The sequence below is a fragment of the Pongo abelii genome, chromosome 18, assembly GCF_028885655.2.
Source record: "Pongo abelii isolate AG06213 chromosome 18, NHGRI_mPonAbe1-v2.0_pri, whole genome shotgun sequence".
NCBI classification, from domain to species: domain Eukaryota; kingdom Metazoa; phylum Chordata; class Mammalia; order Primates; family Hominidae; genus Pongo; species Pongo abelii.
In genome coordinates, this window is record NC_072003.2 from 46,343,028 (window position 1) to 46,364,196 (window position 21,169).

Here is a 21,169-nt window from a genome sequence, read left to right on the forward strand (position 1 = left end):
TGTGTCCCCTCCTAGTTCATATGTTGAAGCCCTAACCTACAGTGTGGCTGTATTTGAAGAGGAGGGCCTCGAGGGAAGTGATTAAGGTTAAATGAGGCCGTATGGGTGGGTCCCTGATCTGAAAGAAATAGTGTCCTGATGGGAAGAGATATCAGAGAGCCTGCTGTCTCTTCATGCACAGGCACCAGGAAAGGCCATGTGAGGACACAGCAAGAAGGCAGTCATCTGCAAGCCAGGAAGAGCATCCTCATCACAAACTGAATTGGCTCCTGCCTTGATCTAGGACTTTAGCCTCCAGAACTGTGAGGAAGTATGTCTGTTGTTTCAGCTACCCAGTCTACGGTATTTTGTTGTGGCAGGCTGAACCAGCCAATACAGAGATTATAACTAAGGAAGGTAGAGGAATTTAAAAAGAACCAAACTTTTATGTGCAGAAACTCTATTTGTAGTAAAATATAATATGGATCTTTATAGGGTGCAAATATGGCTATAGCAATGGTGACATTTAGTGAAAAACAATCAGGTGGGTTCTCAGTATATGAAGATTTCAGTGTTTATTACACAACTGTAGGGTTTTTTTTAGGGAAGGAAAAGAGGAAAATTGTAATTTTTAAAAAGTGCATTCTGTTAGTCTGCTCAGGCTGCCATGGCAGAATTACAGTGTAGCTATAGACTGGGTGGCTTATAGTGTAGAAATGTGTTTTCTCACAGTTCTAGAGGCTAGTTTCTGCTGAGGCCTCTCTCCTGGCTTGCGGACTGTCACGTTCTCACTGTGTCTTCAGCGGCCTTTTACTCTTTCTGTGCGCACCCCTTGTCTCTTCCTCTTCTAATAAGGACACCAGTCCTATTGGATTAGGGTCCAACCCTTCTGACCTCATTTAACCTTAACTATTTCCTTAAAGGCCCTGTCTCCAAAAAGTTATATAGAGGGATAGGGCTTCGACATGTGAATTTGTGGGAAACACAGTTCAGCCCATAAAATGCATGAGCCACAATCATTCCTGTGTTATTGATATTGAAGAAGAGCTGTCAGGGAGTCAAAGAGTTCTTTCAGTAACACTGTCCCCTAAACTTCTAAATTTCTGGTTAGCATAATTTTAAACAAAGAACGCTTTTAAGAAATATTGCTTCCTATTAATATAAAATATTTCATCTTTACCAGGAAAATTTCAAATTGTCAAGAAAATTTCTGGTCATTAGTTACTTTCCTTTGATTGTGAAAAACTAAGAAATGCCCTTATTTTAGTCATGTGCTGCATAATGACCTTTTGGTGGATGATGGACCACATACACAACTGTGGTCCCATAAGATTATAATACCATATTTTTACTGTGCCCTTTCTATGTTTAGATATCATTAGATATTCAAATACCTACCATTGTGTGTAGGCAGTAATTGCCTACACTATTCAGTACAGTCACTTGCTGTACAGGTTTGTAGCATAGGAATAATACAATAAACTGTAGAGCCTAGGTGTGTAATAGGCTACACCATCTAGGTTTGTGTAAGGACACTCTATGAAGTTTGCACAGTGACGCATTTCTTAGAATGTATGTCTATCGTTAAGTGACATATGACTGTATATTTCTTAGAATAAAGTTACTAACATATATGGCATCTTTTTTTTCTTTAAAACCAAAATCCCATGTTGAAAAGAGATGTGTTTGCTTAAACCTACTTACTTTCTAACCTGGTGTTCTTTCATTAAAATCAACATCCCCCCCTCCAAAAAACTATTTACTAAAAGCTGAAACAAATGCTAGTTTATTGGTGCAGTATGAAACCATAAGTGTAAATTCTTGATACAGTTATTTGGTAATGTTTGTTAAATAATAAAAATTTCTTATAAATTCAACTCAAGGGCTTAATGGACTGTGAATATCTGTGCTGGCTTATATTCTTACGCTGTTTAAAACAAACATGACTGGAATGCATCTATTCAACTATATGTCAGTGTTATTTAATTCTTATATTTGTGAGAAAGGTATATCTAAATTACTGTACTATTAAATCTATTTTGTGCCATAAAATATGTAATCTAAGACTTGTAATGAAACTTCTGTTTTTAGATATATGATCTACAAAGGGATCTTTGGGAAAGTTTTATAAGATTTTTTTTAAAATTGTGAAATATAATCCATACTTAGAAAAGCACCTTAAACAAATATGTATGTACAGTTTAATAAAGTGAAGGGTCATGAAAATACTACCCAAATCAAGAAATGAAACATCACTTACATACTAAAGTCCTCCATATGCCTTTGCCTGGCCATAATCTCCCAATTCCCTAGAGTTTATCACTATTCCGACTTTTGTTATTTCCTACCTTTTCTTTGTAGTTTTTTAAATAAATATATCCTTAAACAATATAGTTTTTTTCTTGTTTTTGAACTTTATATGTATGAGTGGATCATGATGTGTGTATGCTTTTGTGTTTTGCTTTTTGGCTTAACTTTGTGAGATTAATCCATGTGGTGTGTGCAAGTGTAGTTCATGAAATGTCACGGCTGTATAGTATTTCATTGTATAGAAATCCATGTAGATGGATATTTAGGCAGTTTCTAGATTTTGGCCATTATGAACATAGTTGCTATGAATATTTTTATACCTATAGCCTGGTGCACATGTGTGAGAATTTCTTAAGAGTAGACGTGATATGTAGATTTAGAGTATGCATATCTTCTACTCCAAATAAAACCAACCACTGCTTTTACTTTTTTTTTTTTTTAAACTTATGTCCCACTAAGAGTGTATCAGACTTTTGTTGCACCACATCCATACCAACATTTGGTTATGGTCAGTAGTTAATACTTTCTGTCAATCATTTTGCTCAATTTTTTATTGAGCTGTCTTTTTCTTTCTAAATAATTTTGTAGGATTTCTAGATTTTGAATACAGTCATTTTTATTTGTTGAAAATATCTTCTTTCATTTGGTGACTTATCTCTTCACACTTTCGAACTTCGTATAGTTCTTGTGGACAGAGTTACTAATTTTAATACACTTCAATATATCAGAAATTTCCTTTATAGTGTTTTTTTAATGACTTGAATAGGAAACCCACCCTCACTCTAGTATCATGAAGTTATTAAATTAAGTACTAGAAGCTTATAAATTTGCATTCACATTTCACCTTCAATCCACCTGGAATTGATTTTTCTGTGTGATGGGAGTGCAGTTATCTTTTAGTTAATGAATTGTCTCAGCTTATTGTTAAAAGGCCGTTCATATTCCTCTGCTCTGTGGTGTTACCTCCTTCCTGAATCAAACTTCCATGTGTATGAGTCTTTCTCTGCACTCCCTAATATGTTCCATTGGTCTGTCTATCTCTTCACCAATACCACACTCTGTTAATCACCCTAACTTTTTTTTTTTTTTTTTTTTGAGACAGAGTTTCACTCTTGTTGTCCAGGCTGGAGTGCAATGGCATGATTTGGCTCACTGCAACCTCTGCCTCTTGGGTTCAAGCAATTCTCCTGCCTCAAGCCTCCCGAGTACTTGGGATTACAGGCTTGCGCCATGATGCCCGGCTAATTTTTGTATTGTTAGTGGAGACAGGGTTTCACCATGTTGGCCAGGCTGGTCTCGAACTCAGATGATCCACCCGCCTCGGCCTCCCAAAGTGCTGGGATTACAGGTGTGAGCCACCATGCCTGGCCTAATCACCCTAACTTTATTATTTTGTTACCTGGTAGAGCAGGTCCTTATTCTTTTTCAAGATTTCTTGGCTGTTCTTGGTCTTTTATATTTCCGTGTACATTTTAGAAACCTCTTAGCAAGCTCAGCAACACAACACCCCGTTGGGATGAGTGGAGTTGGGAGGGCTTTGACATCTTTACAATTTTGAGTCTTCCTGTCCATTAACGTGGTACAGATGTGCATTTATTGAAAATTTCCTTAGTGTTTCTCAGAAAAGTTTTATAATTTACCAGACAGAGATGTATGCTGCATCTTGTGTTACATTGATTCCTAGGTACTTGACTTTTTTGATGCTGTTATAAATGTTACCTGTTTTTAAATCCCATTTTATAATTGTTCATGCTGGCATATAAAAATGCAATTGATTTTATAAAGTGCCAAACTGTTCTCTAGAGTGTCTTTCCTATTTTGCATCCCCACCAGCAATATATGAAAATTCTAGTTTTTCCTCATCCACATTAGCACTTTGAATTGTCAGTATTCTTTGTTTTGTCCATGAAAGCATTCTTTATTCATGATAGCTATGTAGTGGTATCTCTTCATAGTTTTAGTATTCATTTCCCTAATGGCTTATCCGGTTGAACATCTTTTCATATGCTTGTTTGCTACCCATATATCCTCTTTAGTGAAGTATCCTCAAATTATTGCCCACTCAAATTGTTTTTTATTTTTACTGGTGAAACGATGTCTATTTAGAATTAGCCAGCTGGACTCAGTTTAGATGATTCCAATTTTGTTGGCAACATCTAAAGCATCATAAGCAGGAGCCAGTCAAACACATGCCTTCTCTCCATTGGGCCTGATTGATCAGGCCACATCAGTGTTACAGAGCTTCCCCACATCCTGTTTGCTCTGGTGCTTGTTGGCTTTGCCATCCACAGTGACCTCAAGTGTGTCGTTATCTTCTGTCTTCTTCATGGCACACTCAATGGTCAGGGGGAATCAGGCAGAGTGGTCAAGCTCATTTCTCCTGGGGGCACTCTTCTGACGACATCTGGGTTGTCTCTAGAGCTGTAGTGTTTTGGGGTGCTGGAAGGTGGGTGAAGTGCAGATACTCCTTTTTGTGTGTGGCTGTGGATGCTTTCCAGCACTGCCTTCTTGGCCTTCAAAGCTTTTGCTTTGGTTTCAGCTTTGGGAGAGGCAGGAGCTTCCTTAGGTGTCATCTTGAGTTTTTGTATTGTTGAGTTTTGAGAGTTCTTTATAGATTCAGGATACAAGTCTGTTGTTGGATATGTGATTTGAAAATATTTTCTTGGCTGGGCACGGTGGCTTATGCCTATAATCCCAGCCCTTTAGGAGGCTGAAGCGGGTGGATCACTTGAGGTCAGCAGTTCGAGACCAACCTGACCAACATGGTGAAACCCCATCTCTACTAAAAACACAAAAATTAGCCAGGCGTGGTGTTGCACACCTGTAGTCCCAGCTACTTGGGAGGCTGAGGCAGGAGAATTGCTTGAACCTGGGAGGCGGAGGCTGCAGTGAGCTGAGATCACACCACTGCACTCCAGCCTGGGTGACAGAGCAAGACTCCATCTCAAAAAAAAATTTTTTTGTCTTTGCATATATAGCTTGTCCATTCTCTTGGAAGTGTCTTTGTCAAAGCAAACATTTTTAATTTAGATGAAGTCACATTTATCAGTTTTTAAAAAGAATCATAACTTTGGTGTCATTTCTAAGAACTCTGCTTACCCCTAGTCTATGAAGACATTCTATGTGTTCTTTTAAAGTTTTATAGTTTTACATTTTATATTTAAATTTATGACCCACTTTGAGTTAGTTTTTGTGTAAGGTGTGAGGTTTAGATCAAGGTTCTTTTTTTCTCCTTTGCCCTTCGTATTTATGGCAAATACAGATGAACAATTGTTCTGACACTATTTGTTGAAAAGACTGTCTTCCACTTAGTAACTTTTACATCTTTGTCAAACATCAAATGTCTATATTTGTGTGTTTATTCCTGGACTCAATTTTATTCCATTGGTCTATGTGTCTCTCTTTGTCAATACCACACTATCTTTATTACTCAAGCTTTATAAGTTTTAAAGTCACATAGTTTGGTTTCTTCAACTTTGTCTTCTTTTTCAACATTGTTTGAAACTAGTGTAGTTTATTTTCTCTTTCATATAAGTTGCACAAAATCCTGTCCATGTCCACAAAAACACACTGCTAGGATTTTGATAGGGATGGTGTGAAATGTACAGATCACTTTGGGGAGTATTGGCATCTCCTAATCCATGAACACACTGTCTTTCCATTGAAGTCTTCCTTGGTTTCTTTCATCACCTTTCTTCTTTGTTAATATGTGCACTTAATGTTATAAATACCACCCCCCAGCACTGACTACCTCCTACAAATTTTGTTATGTTGTATTTTTCATTTGGCTCAAAATATTTTAAAATTTCCTTTGAGACTTCCTCTTTGACCCTATGGTTATTTAAAATATCTGGGTATTTTCCATGGATCTCCCTAGTTCAATTCTATTATAGTCTGATAATCTACTTTGTATGATTTCTATTCTTTTAGATTTGGTAGGACTTGTTTTATGGCCCAGAATATGGTCTATCTTGGTAAGTGTTCCATGTGCTCTGAAAAAGACTATTTTGCTGCTGTTGGTTAGAGTGTTGTGTAAATATACATTAGGTTAGATTGACTGAGTGCTTTTCAGGTCAGCTCTAAGCTTTCTGATTTCCTGCCTACTTTTTCCTTCAGTTACTGTAGAAAAGTGTTGATGTCTCCCACTTAAATCGTTAGTTTGTCTGTTTCTCCTTACAGGTCTGTCGGTTTTTACTTTTTAGTTTATGAACACTTAGGATTTTTATGTTAAGAAGAGGGGACTGATCTTGGGTGAGTCTGCTCTCCAGATGAGGCTGGCAGATGAACAGTGATGACACTCCCAGAAATTAGGATAATAAGTCCTTTATTCTTGATGCCGGATCTGGACACTACACCACAGCATCCACCAGAAGGAATATTTAGGGTTTTATTTCTTTTTGAGTATGTTTTGGTGATATTTTCCTAGGAATTGGTCCATTTTGTATAAACTTTCAGATACATTGGTGTTGGGAACAGGCCCCCCAAAATCTGCCCATATACTGGCCCCAAAACTGGCCATAAACAAAATCTCTGCAGCACTGTGACATGTTCATGATGGCCATAACGCCCACACTGGTAGGCTGTGGGTTTACCAGAATGTAGGCAAGAAACAACTGGCCCACTCAGGGAGGAAAACTGCTTAAAGGCGTTCTTAAACCACAAACAATAGCATGAGCGATCTGTGCCTTCAGGACATGTTCCTGCTGCAGATAACTAGCCAAACCCATCCCTTTGTTTCCCATAAGGGAGACTTTTAGTTAATCCCGTTTCCCATAAGGGATACTTTTAGTTAATCTAGTATCTATAGAAACAATGCTAATGACTGGCTTGCTGTTAATAAATACGTGGATAAATCTCTGTTGGGGCTCTCAGCTCTGAAGGCTGTGAGACCCCTGATTTCCCACTTCACACCTCTATATTTCTGTGTGTGTCTTTAGTTCCTTTAGCGCCGCTGGGTTAGGGTCTCCCCGACTGAGCTGGTCTCGGCACATTGGTATAAAGTTATTCTCAGTCTTCCTAGTTTTAATAAATAGATTATCTGTAGTTATACCCTTTTCATTTTTGATACTGGTTATTTGTACCAGTTTTCCTTTTCTTGTTAGAGGCCTTTGGGGCAGCCTGTGCCCTATAACTGATGAATGTGGGAATGTAAAGGCCCAGCCTTCATATTCTAACTTGGGACAGGTTAGGAGATAGGAAAGGTCATCCTATCTCAGAACTCGATGTAGGGTTGTATGAGGCATTCCATTGAGAATGCATCACAGTTCGATTTTTCTGCCTAATTTTGTTTCCTTCCTTTCCCTTGTACAGTTGTGGATCAAAAGCACTCCCTAATCTACTATCTATTTAATTAGCCTTTTAAAATAACTGGTCAGGTGCAGGTAATCACAAGGGCTGGTTTTAATTCACCTTTATCCTGAGGAGTAAGCCCTTAAGTATCCTAGATCAATCCCAGGTATACCATTGAGGTCTGCTGGACACGATTTAAGTTTTTGTTTCTTTTTATGAGGTGTTCTAGCTACTTGCAAGGATGGGGAAATGTAAAGAGCTAGTTCAAATAAATGGTGTATTAACATATTTACAGTATCTTCAAAATGATTATGAATTCTTAATTACTCTTCCTAGCTCCCCAAAGATGGATAACACTAACATATAGTCAGTGGGAAAGAAATCTCAGAAAATAACTGTTAGTTTGTCACTGTCATGGGAAATGGGAAGGAAGAAAAACAGCACTTATCAAGCATCTTCTATGTACAAACTGCCATTTCAGACTCAGAGCAGTCCTTGAAGGTAGGTATCACTCATTACCTTTGTTTTACAGATGAAGAAACCAAAGTTCAAAGAAGTGACTGATTCAGAGTCATGAAATCAGAGAGTTGGGCCCTGAATCCAGACTGGTCTGACTTCAAAGCCTTGTTCTCTTTCCACTGCAATATTCAAAATCAAAACCAAGGTTTTTGTTAGTGATTCTCAATGTTGTGATACATTTTTTACTTGCTGTCCCTTAATAAATGATATTAAAGTTGCATTTGGAAATACAGAAGCAGTATTAATATCACTGATTGTAGTTTTAATTGTCATTAACATTTTATTTGTCTTGTAAACTCTGACTCACATGAGTTTGAAGACTCAGACTATATCAATAATGATCCCAATTATCTTTGAGAAAGTGTCACATAGTGCCTGGGACAGTGCTGTGGGTTGATAACTAGTGAATTTAACTGAGTATTACAGTCAGGAGAATCCTATCTTGCCCCTGACCCACAGAGAAGCAGTGGGCAAGTCACCTTACCCTGGTCTTCCAGTCCAGATAAATGCTTTCATAAGCTCTAAGGTCTCTTCATGCTCTAAAATAATTATTTAAAAACTCACTGAAATACTTTGTTTCAATAAGGAATATTTATTAAGAAGACATGTTAACATGCTTAGATACAAAGTAAAAACACATGCCAATCTCAGTGAACTGTAAAGAAAAAAATAAGAACAAAATTGTTTTCAGAGAAATTTTTGTGTTTTATAGGCATCACATGTCCATATGCATATTAGAAAATTACTAGCATTGATAAACTTTTTTTCTCAGTCTTAAAGTCTTTTTAAAGTAACTTTTTGGAAATGTGAAGTTCACAATACAAAATTTGCATTGAAGTCTGAATGTAAATTATAGACTTCTCCAAGCGTTTGAGAATAGAAATGTGATTGAAGATTTGCATTCCCAGATGCTGCCTACAGCAGTTTCCTTTCAAGAAATCAAATGTTCTTCATTATCACATGATAAGGATAAATTTTCGGAGGAAAATTTTTAGGACACATTAATTCTTGGAGAGTACTATAATTTTTAGTTAATATGAGCAAGTAAATCTCTATGTCAATCACCAAAAATTTAGCTTTTCCAAAGAATATTTCTTCATGCCTGAAAATAAAATTCTATCAAGTCTGTATATTTCTATAATTAGATGTGTAAGTCTAATAAGATCATCTAAAATATTAATAATGACAACTACCACATATTGACCACTTTGTGCGAGGCACCAAGCTAAGCACTTCACATACATCATCCCATTTAATGTTTACAATAACTCAAGTGAGTATTATTAGCCCCACTGAATAAACAAGAAAACTGAGGCTTACAGAGGTTAAACAAGAGCTAAGTTCAAACAATGACTTTGTAAGTGGTGGAATTAGGAGTTTAAGGCAAGTCTTACTGTGCTACCAAGTCAGAGTACCCGATCACTATATTGTATGCCATCAGTGAGACCCTTGACCTGCTGTGATGAAGCTGAATGCATAATGACTCCGTGATATATTCACAAAAGTATAATTTGCATCATCAGAATAAGAAGCAAGACCAAGTCAAGTGGACACAAAAATTCCTGCTCATTTAATTATTTTTATTTACACATATCTTTTTCCATCATCATGACACTAATAAGGTTATAAATACACAAACACTGGAGTACATGCAACACATTCCACAAAGGAACAAAAATGTACAGCACTACGGAATAGAGAACCCAAATTTTTATATACAAAGTGCTTTAAAAAAAAGACCTTGTGACATATTCAAACCATATTTATTTGAATACTTTCCAATAATTACCATGGAATACATCATTTATAAATAATATTTAATCTCCCCTATTTTTTTTAAGCCAGAATTTGTGTTTCAACTAATCAAGTGAACAGCCATTCCATTATGTAATATTAAAGGCAAGTCACATAGCATCAAAATGAAACCGGTGGGCTTCTTGTCGTTTTTCTCTATCATCTGCTTTCTGAAAAAGAATTTTAGACTCGTTTGTAAATGGTAGAAAAATGTTATGAAAAGACTCATTTCTGAAATACACAGTGATTCATTTTTAAAAGTCTCCAGCAATTAGCAGATAATAGATATGATTTCATAATTCAATAATCCTAGTATTTTTGTAGTTTATAGTAGCTATTTTAAAAACAATAAATACTTGAATACTTAAGGCACATTAAATACTTAGGGTCCTTAAATACTTAGCTTCTTATCATTTATTATCTACTTGAAAATAGGAATAAGCATTAGATTCTATAAGGATGAATCAATGATTGCATTTTTCTCTCATTTTTAACACTGATGTTAACAAACAAATCTAATGGCTGGGTGTGGTGGTGGCTCATGCCTGTAATCCCAGCATTTTGGGAGGCCAAGGAGGGCAGATAACTTGAGGTGAGGAATTCGAGACCAGCCTGGCCAACATGGTGAGACCCCGTCTCTACCAAAAAAATACAAAAATTAGCTGGGTGTGGTGGTGGGCACCTGTAAAAAAAATCCCAGCTTCTTGGGAGGCTAAGGCAGGAGAATCGCTTGAACCCAGGAGTGGAAGTCGCAGTGAGTCAAGATTGCACCACTGCACTCCAGCCTGGGTGACAGAGTACTAATGTACTAATTATTTTTTCATTAACTTGTCAATTTAGCAGATATTCATTGGCCCTTTGCTTCCAATATTCCCAATACCAATACTGTGTTTGGTATTTTAATATTAAAAAAACCTCAGTTTTGTATCTTGTTCTCCAAAAAGACAAATGCAAAACATATTGTATAACTGTAGTTCAAGATAAAAAGTGAAAAATGTTAGCAAGTCTAAGAGACTACTTCTTGATCCGGTTGAGGGAAGAGAAAGCTTTGAAAAGACATGGAAAGCATTTGAAAACATGGAAATGGGGAGAGTGGTATTCACTCCAAGCTGGGGTTACAACATGAACAATCATGAGAAGGCTGGAAGGAGCACGGATATGTGAAAGGAACTGGTAAAAAATAAGACTGTGGAGTCACATGGAAGTCATATGCAGGCCAGGCCAAGGATTTTATACATAAAAGGCAATGGATATTCACTAGAGCTTTTTCAGTAGGGGAATGACATGATGAAGGCTAAACAGAATGAATCACTGGCAGCAGTGTGCTAAATGGAATGGAAAGGGGAGAGAATGGAAAGGGGAGAGAACGGAAAGAAAGACACCAAGTAGGACGTAAGAAGGGGCTGGGTTAAGCAGTGCAGTAGGAATGTAGAAGTGGAGTCAGCTGTAGAACTTCTTACAGAGGCAGAGTCCATAGGCAAGTGATGAAATCTTGTAGGTTAAGTAAGAGAGATGAAGCTTTAGAATGCTGGTTTTGAGGTGCTGTAAGTCATCTAGGTTGAGCTATCATGGTGGCAGTTGGAAATGGGGAAGGACCTTTAGAGATGAGAGCTGGGGATATCTGAAGCCATGATTTTAGATGAAATTGGCAGGCAAAGTGTGGAAAGAAGAGGGCCGGGGCAGACACTGGGGAAAGCCTGCATTGAGAAAATGGTTGAAGGGGCCAGCCTGCTTAAGTGAAAAAGTGGTTAAAGAGGTTCTGCCTCTTTGAGATACCACAGTGCTACAGGAGATACAGTATATACATGGTCAAATATATACTTGTACTTAAAACTTTAATTTTTGGCCACTGCATAATTATTGTTATAAGCACACAATGTTTATGCTGTAATCAGATCTACTGAGGAATTAATGAAATTAATTTCCTTTGCTTCACAGGTCAAGAACTATGGAATCTTTCAGATGATATTCTGATACTTCCGGACAAAGTATGTATGGTTGTCCTTGATCTTACTCTTAAGTTCAATCTTAAGGTTAATTGAATATGTAACTTCATGTTACTGTTTTTGATATGTAAAGGAGTGATTTTTTAAAAGTGACAAACCTATGAGCATTTATAGAACAACTAATATGTTCTCTTTTTCATACGTTAAAAGAACAAAGACGGTAATTCTAGCAAAATATTATTATGATGGCATGTCAATCCGGAGTGTAGGTGCAAAAAAAGAAAAACACCTTTCTTTGGGGCCACAAAGAAGCCCTTTTTTGAGGGCATTGATTGGAACCCATATACAAATAGAAACTAGATTTTTCACATATATCTAAACTGCTAATTTACAGTGATAGCCTCTTTTTTCTTCACATAAACATTGCATAAAAATCTTTTACATATTTGGGAGTTTTGTTTTCAATTATTATTTAGAGTATTATACTAAAGAACAGAAATCAGTTTAATGCAAAGAATACTTAATAGATGAAAAAGATGTTTATGGCTTTTTTCTTTTTTGAGACAGGGTCTCACTCCTTTTGCTCAGGCTGGAGTGAAGTGGTGCAATCACAGCTCACTGTACCCTCAACTTTCTGGGTTCAGGTGATTCTCCCACCTCAGCCTCCTGAGTAGCTGAGATTACAGGCTTGCATCATGGTGCCCGGCTAATTTTTGTGTATTTTGTAGAGACGAGGTTTCACCATGTTGCCCAGGATGGTCTCGAACTCCTGAGCTCCAGCAATCTGTCCACCTTGGCCTCCCAAAGTGCTGGGATTACAGGCATGAGCCACTGTGCCTGGCTGTTTATTGCTTTAGTTGTTACCTTCCACCTAAACCTCAAGAAAATAATTTAACCTCTTTTTACTCTAATTCTTTTCAAAGAGATAGCTGATAATCCTAGCCAAAGAATGTCCATGGCTTTATCAGTAGATACTGAACACACGTTCATTTTTAAAAATCATTATTATTTTTCAGGTCATTATGAAATTGTTTCTAAATGCCTTTTGATTTCTGGATGATCACTTTATTACTACTGTACTGCATCAAACTTTTAAAGTAGACATCTCTTGTGATTTGTATGAATTGATAGGAGACATTAGTAACTTCCAGGGATAAAAGAAATTATCATCAATAAAATGATGCTTTGAACAGAACTTGAAAAATGATGAAATTCTAGTCATATGAAAAAAGTTTAAAATAAATATAGTGTTTTTAAAGAGCAATGTATGTATTACTAGAATAAATTAACCAAAGTTAATGCTTCATTTAAATGAACAAACCTTTTCCTGCCAATGTAAAATGCCAATTATTGCCAAGATGAAAACACAGACACCGATGAGAGCTATAGCAGTAAGCAGAACAATGTTACTTGGTGTAAGATACAGTTTGGCACTCCAACTGTAGATAAAAACAGAACAAATTAAAATTACAAATTTTACTTAAAAGTAACAAAGTTATATTGAGACCCCAAAGCAAAATTAATAAGCAAAGCTTATTAATTAAACTGTCAGTGTATTCATTAAACCATTCATTCATCAGTCCATTACAAATAAAACAAAAGCAATTAAAAATCAGATAGTGCTGAGAATATTGATGATTCTGCGGTTTATATTTTACCTAGACAACTGAAATAGAATTTTTGATGAGATATTTCAATATTTTTCATTTTCCAAGTTTGATCCTATGAGAATTATTTTTAGGTAAACATATCCAAGGGTACTTTGGACAGTCATAGACATCTTTTTTACATCTTGATTTACCTGCTTAATTTGAAAACCTGAACTCTAAAGCAAGGTAGTCACATGATCCTAGAAGTCTTCTGTATCATCTTATTTTTGACCTGTGTCACATATATAATATGACCAACTACAACATAAATGTTGATGGCTTGTGCAAATCTTCTATAATTTTTGTATCATGTTGGAATGTTTACATTACTACAATGACTTTTAGGTTCAGATCACTTACAAAATCATCTTTAGTCCCTCACTGTTGATGGCAATATACAGACTAGAGGTCTTTAGTAAATAGAACTAGTTCTTTCCTTCTGAAACAGTCCATGTAATATAGCATTTGCACACCCTGAAAGCCTAAAACTAAGGACTGTATCACCAACTCTGCATGTTGTTATATACACATAACTTTTTGTTCTCCCTAGAAATAGGTAATGGCTATATTTTTATTTTAAAAGTTTAATAAAGGTAAGACTTCTGGTAAATAGCAAGTAGCTATTGATTTATTCTGGGATAATTAAAATTTATTGATCCATAAGTTAGCTTCTAGTCAGTAACCTCAAAATACACCTCAAAAACTAAAATCAATTTGGTTTTTATTATGTACATAAATTTGAAAAGAACATTTCTTTGGAAAGAGTAAGAGAAACATGAAAAATGTTGAGATTATGGAAAAAAGCTATGGTATAATTTTCTGGAAATTCAGAAGAGTAAGTAAACCTTAAGAAAACAAATACTGTTAATTAGTTGAAAGCTACTCTTAGTGTTGTACTCATACTTAAGAAAACAGTTATTTTATGAGATGTTTTTGGTAGTTCTAATTTTAAAATAGATTTTTAGCAAATCAGGAATGTAAGTGTTTTGGTAAAAAAAAAAAAAAGACAAAAGTCAATCCTCAGTTTTCTCCTCAGAGGCAGTCACTCTTACCAGTTTCCTGCATATCCTTTCAGAGATATTTTATACATGTATGAACATGTATGTGTAGATGGCTTCTTTTTAAATCACAATGGCTACTTATTATACATACTCTTCTACATTTCGCTGTTGCTTCTTTTGTTTGTTGTTGTTGTTATTGTTTTTTGCTTACCACTCCATCTTAAGAGACTGTTCTATGTCCGTGGCAGTGAAAAAAAGTCATGCTACTGAGCTGTATAGAAGTACCGTACTTTATATAGTTTCCTACTCATGGTCCAGATTTTCTAGTTTTACTGTAAATTTCATCTATAGAAAACTAACACAAACACACAATACAGGCTCATTCAAAAACATCTGAACCAGGACTATAACTGTTTCAATGATGTCATCTTATTCCAAGCATAAGGCTGCGATAAAGCTTATTTTCTTAAGCAGTTTGGTTCTAAAGCCCATTAATCTACCATAAAATGCATCTGCTGGTATGCTGGCAAGCTGGCTCTGAGGTAGACAGGGGTTGGGGAAGCCTTGTTTATGGTACTTGCCAATTTTCATGGAGTAGATTCTCCCACCATAACTGATTTCAGTGTGACTTCACTGAATAGAGATGCACAGAGTCAGCTCATGAGATGGCATAAGCTGGTTTTGGCAATCAGTACATTCGATCGAGATGTTTAATAAAGAATGAGGAAGCTGGTATTTTCAGAGGGAATGTAACAAGCAGGGGACCCCACTGGTTACATATTCATAGATAAATTCACCATTTCTCTTTGGTTATTTTCTCATATTGATATTTGTCTAGCATATTTTTCCCTATGAAATTTAAATGTTAGTGAATACTTTTATCGCCTAATTTAAAAAGAATAGAATCAATCTAGGAATTTAAATAAAAATGAACAAAGATAATTTAAGGATTTAAAGTTAAATGCTGTATTATGAAATGAATGTATTTTGTTAATAAGGATAAAAATACCTACCATTCGCTTACCACATGCTTGGCACAGTGTTAAGTATATTTCACCCTCAGATGCAGAAAGTGAGTCTTGGAGAGGACAAAGGACTGGCTCCTAGTCTTGCAGTCAGTCAGCAATGGAGCTGAATTGTTTTAGCCTACATCTATTTAACTCCAAAATTTGTGCCCAACCACTGTGGGATATATACTACTTCTCAAATGATTTATTTAAAAGATTAGTGCTTTATACAAAGATTTAGTATCCTAAAAGTTTGAATTTATAACTAGTAAACTGAAGAGCAGTTTATTTAAGCAGAATATGTATAAATCCCTAATTAGTTAACCTACTGTTTTTCTAATAGGATTGAATTTGTTCTTCATGAAAAATGTCTGGGATCTTTTATGTAAGTATGTTTAGTCATTTAAAGTTTGCCATAAGCAAATTAAGGGATGGGCACTCATGGGAACACAGCAGGAATATGAGACAGTTTAAAAGACATCACTGTATCTATAATTCAGAGTTAGCAGTGTCTTTACCAAATCAGTTCAAGCAAGTACATTACCTTCGAGGGACATTGTGAGGGTATGGAATGACAATTAGCTGGGAATTTGGAATGATTGCAGTCCACTCTTGTTTTCGTATAGACTGGAAGAAGAATTTAAGAACATTTAACATTCAGCACATTTAAAAAACACAATTATTATTCTAAATAAATAAGGAAAAATCTAGCTACTTTGAGAAATTCAAATTCTAGGTATGGATTAAGCTATGTTTACCAATATTAAGCCAAAAATAAGGCTTTTGTGCCATCTGTTGGAAAATTTTCTCATCTTTTCGGGAAAGATTATATTTGTGTTTTATGAATTCCTTCATTCAACAAATATTTATTAGACACTTACGTAGCAGGCACTGTTCAAAGGGCTATGTACAAATGCTGCTTGGAGCTAAAATTCAAGTTGAGACTGACAATAAACAAAGCAAGTAAAATAATATGATTATACATATTATATAAATAATACACATATGTATAATCATATTATTTATGTTACTAAAATATTTATGTACATGTTAGGTGGTGAAAAATGTTAGGATGAAAAAGCAGGATAGAGGGATAGGTGACATTTATGGGAGAGGAGAGGGAAAAACTACACGGTATCTTAAAATCATGATGTGCTCTATGTAAGATAAGCTTAGGTCACTACCAATAAATTTTTCTTTATTCTTTAAAGGGAATAAAAATATTTGATTTATTTGAATTCAAATTCAATTAGGTTCAAATTATTCAATTTAAATACTTAAATAGTGAATATTAAAACATAGATTAATTGTAAACAAAATGAATTTTTACTCACTTTTTCTCCAGATGGACGAGGAATACCAACATAGAGATGGTCAAGAAAATTTGCGCTCCGACCTAAACCAAGCACGTTGTATGGTAGTTGGAGAGCTAAATGTGCAGATTGGCTGAGTTGGCCAGCTAGAGTTATTCAATTAAAAAAACATTAAAAACATCTCTGGAAACATTGCTCCCATCAAATATTAAAATGATAAAATGTTAAAAATTTAGGTACTGGAATGTATCATGTTTCAAAATGTGAAATGAAACATACAGGTCACTAATATTAATGATTCACTTTTTTCTTTTTTTGAGACATGGTCTCACTCTGTCACCTAGGCTGCAATGCAGTAGCACTGCACTGAGCCTTGACCTCTCAGGCCCAAGCTGTCCTCCTTCCGAGCCTCCCAAGTAGCTGAGACCCACAGGCATGTGCCACCAGGCTTGGCTAATTTTTAAATATTTGTGGAGACGGAGTCTTACTATGTTGCCCGGCCTTGAACTCCTGGGCTCAAGTGATCCCCCTGCCTCAGGCTCTCAAAATGCTGGGATTACAGGCGTGAGCCACCGTGCTCAGCCAATGATTCACTTTTTAAAGAAAACAGCGTTACTGAGATATAATTCACATACCATACACATCACCCGTTTAAAGTATACAGTTAAGTGGTTTTGAGTATATTCAAAGAATTGTTCAGCCATCACCACAATCTAATCTTAGAACATTTTTGTCACTTGAGAAAGAAACTCCATACACATTAGAAGTCATGTCTGCTTCCAACCTGCACACTTCCAGCTGTATGTAATCACTAATCTGCTTTCTGACTCAATAGATTTGCCTATTCTGAAGATTTCATATAAATACAATCATACAATGTGTCTTTTGTGACTGGCTTCTTTCACTTAGCACGTTTTCAAGGTTCATCTATATGGTAGCATGTTTCCGTACTTTATTACTGTTACTTGCCAAATAATACTCCACTTTGTTATATATACATTTTGTTTCATCAATTAATTTCATTGATTGATGGACATTTCAGTCATTTCCATTTTTGGTTACTATGAATAATACTGCTGTGAACATTCATATACAGGTTTATTTTTGTATTCACTCTTGTTTTCCTTTCTCTTGATTATGTAGCTAAGTGTTTAACATCATTAGGAACTACCGAACTGTTTCCAAAGTACCTGCACCATTTTATGTTCCCACCAGCAATGGATAATAGTGCAAATTTTTCCACATCCTCAATAACACTTTTTGTTATGTCTTTTTTATTATAGCCATGCTCATGGTTATGAAGTGGTATCTCATTGTGGTTTTTACTTGCATTTCCCAAATGACTAATAGTTATTAGCCATGAAAATGGTCAATAAACATGTGAAAGAAGCTCAACTACACACACACACGCACACACACACGCACACACACACACACACACACACACACACCAATTAAGTAAAGCATCTGGCCCTGTAGGCACATTTTCTGTTGTCTTTTTATTTTTTTAAAGAAATGTGTATTAGCCTACTTTCCTGTTTCTTTGTATGTCTTATAATTTTTATTGAAAACTGGACTTTTAAGATAATATTGATAGCTCTGGTATCGCTTAACCCCACCCAAGGGTTTGTTGTTTTTCTTACTGTTTATTTGTTTAGTGACTTTTTTTTTTTATGTAGTGAATTCTGTGGATTCTGTATTCCCTGCAGTGGTTGCCCCAAGGTCTTTTTAATTTTTATTTTTAAAGTTTTTATTCTACATCTGGCTTCCTACTTGGCATATCTGGGTCAGTATTATTTAGTGGTCAGCCAGTGATTTGTTGTAAGATTTCCCTAAATCTCTTGCCTGTATATCTTCCACCCTTTGTCAGAGTGATTTGTGTGCGAAGGCATGCCTTAAAGTTCAGAAAAGGACAGCCTTAGTTTTCATTTCCTGCTTATGCAGGGCTTCATGGTGAAGCAGAAGGGAGCTGAGTATTTGAATGAGGTGTTTTCCTTTCTAGGAATTTGCAAAGTCTTCTAGATCCCCAAGAATATGTTGTAGCTTTTTAAAGCTGCCTATGTTTTCCAGTTTTCTAAGAATTCCTCTTATATTTTGACCAGGATCTTGTTTCCTCCACCTTTAATCACAGGCTTAGGTAGCTGAGATGTTGCCAGCAGATTACTGTTGTTTTTGGTAATGCCCTAGTCAAATGAAATAGCCAAGATGCTGAGAATGAAGATTTTCCAGGGAGCTGCTAGTTCAGACAAAATGTTGATAGTAATAGGGATGAAGATTTTCATGCAGCTCCAAGCAGGTCGGTCATATCCATTGGCTGTGAATCTGCTGGCTTTCCATGGCTACTGCACTACTCAGTTGAGAAGGGGGGCAGGATGGGAATAGCTCCAAGATAAAAATGCCATAGATTCGGTGTCTTATCAAGGATCAGTAGTTTTCTTTAGAATAGACAATACTCAGTCCATTCTGTGGCTTTGGTTAATTTCCAGATTTCTGAAATGGTGGATATTATATGGTTGGCCAGTATTTTTGTTGTCGTTCTTTTTGGGGGCTCTGGGAGAGCAAGTTCATGTGGTCCTCACACTGCCATTCCAATAGTCAATCTTTCCCTATTGTAATTCACTTTTATAGAATATATGTATTTTCTAGGTATTTTTCTACATGCTTAAACTTAACATTTAAATGACAAAGTTAATTAATATATAAATATTTTAATATTCAAGGGGACTCTGCTACACATCACTAATGTTAATCCAAAAATATGCAATCACTGGAAAGTATATTTATCTGATTGTATAGTTCTTAAGTTGGAAACAGTAAGGTATAATGAAAAGGAACATGAATTTAAGGATAGGCATTAACAATGTGTATGAAACTGGAAAACAGTATAGTGAACAGCATGGGCTGCAGAATTAGTCCACCTTGTGGAATTGAGCTGATTGAAAGATAATGTTTAAAAGTAGAGTATCTCACATAGTAAATAATAATGTTAGCTATCTTTATTAAGATAAAATTTATTCTTACAGAGTTGAATTAAAAATTAAACACAGGCCATTTATGCCTGTAATCCCAGCACTTTGGGAGGCCAAGGCAGGTAGATTGCTTGAGCTCAGGACTTTTGAGACCAGCCTGGGCAATGTGGTGAAACCCCACCTCTACAAAAAATACAAAAATTAGCCAGGCATGGTGGCATGTGCCTGTAGTCCCAGTTACCTGGGAGTTGACGTGGGAGAATCATCTGAGCCCAGGGAGGTTGAGGCTGTAGTGAGCTGTGATTGTACCACTGCACTCTAGCCTGGGAGACAGAGTGAGACCTTGTCTCAAAAACAAACAAACAAACAAACCCAAAATTAAACACAAGCTGATTTCATGACACTACTAGCAAAGACTGACTTAACAGAAGTAAACCAAAAATAAAATTCTAACTGATGGACCCTCCCCTCAGGCATTCAGAAGTTAATCTGAAAAAGTAGTTCAGGCCATGACTGGAAGTGAGGGTCAGATATGCCTCATTATACTCTCCTTTCTTTTGGAATTCAGGCACAGCTGACCAGCATTAACATCAATACAAAGCCCTTAAGACTGATAGAACAGACTCTTTAAGTCTGAGAAGAAGCATTTACAATCTACTGTCTGACTCTTTAAGTCTAAGAAGCATTTACAATGTACTGTCTCTGAAGCCTACTACCTGGAGACTTCATCTTCATGATAAAACCTTGGTCTCCACAACCCCTTATGTTAAAAGACTTATTTTGTTTACATGACATCAAACTAGGCTTCTGTTTTCCTGTTTATACTATTAAAATTGCCTATGCAATAAGCAAGCTTAAAAGTATAAGGAGAATAATCTAAGTAAAATTATCCAACAACTTAAAATGAAGAGATAATCATTATTACATTTTAGCATACTTTTAGTCACATACTTTTTTCTCCAAGGCAAGCACGTGCATAAACACATTTTAGCATAGTTTAGTATTATTTTCACTCAGTATTATTTATGAGTATTTAGTCATCATGAAAATTCTTGAAAAATAAATAAGCAGAGAGAAAAATGATGGAAACACCAAAATCCCATTAAGAGAAAGCCAAAGGAAACACAGCATAAAAGACATGTATTATTATGTATACTTCTAAAATTATTTTTCTAAAGTGATATCTACACAGATATTACAAAAATATAATTTTCCTGCCTATATAATATCTTATGTAAACATTAATTCCATATTGTTGGAGATAAAGGAATTTTCCTAATCCTTCACTATTAAAAAAAGAATGCTTTAGTGAACATCTCTGCAAATCAATATTTGTTTGCACCCACATTAGTTTCTTTCATTCCTAGATACAGAATACTGGATCAAAGAGTAG

The 21,169-nt window shown here is 35.8% G+C and overlaps 1 protein-coding gene and 1 long non-coding RNA gene across 2 annotated transcripts in view; one reads left to right on the forward strand and one right to left on the reverse strand.

Moving 5' to 3' along the window:
- LOC103892662 (uncharacterized) overlaps positions 1–21,169 on the forward strand; it is a 38,218-nt gene that overhangs the window by 3,085 nt on the left and 13,964 nt on the right. Inside the window, exons 2-3 of the long non-coding RNA XR_010137760.1 lie at positions 11,830–11,879; positions 15,838–15,879. This is a non-coding gene — a long non-coding RNA (uncharacterized LOC103892662). The remainder of the gene's footprint in view (positions 1–11,829; positions 11,880–15,837; positions 15,880–21,169) is intronic.
- The window catches only part of ITFG1 (integrin alpha FG-GAP repeat containing 1), a 300,856-nt gene continuing 288,365 nt past the window's right edge, over positions 8,679–21,169 (reverse strand). The window contains 4 exon segments of the mRNA NM_001132452.2: positions 8,679–10,061; positions 13,159–13,276; positions 16,039–16,121; positions 16,829–16,953. Of these exon segments, the coding sequence (NP_001125924.1) occupies positions 10,002–10,061; positions 13,159–13,276; positions 16,039–16,121; positions 16,829–16,953 (386 nt within the window). The 3' untranslated portion in view covers positions 8,679–10,001.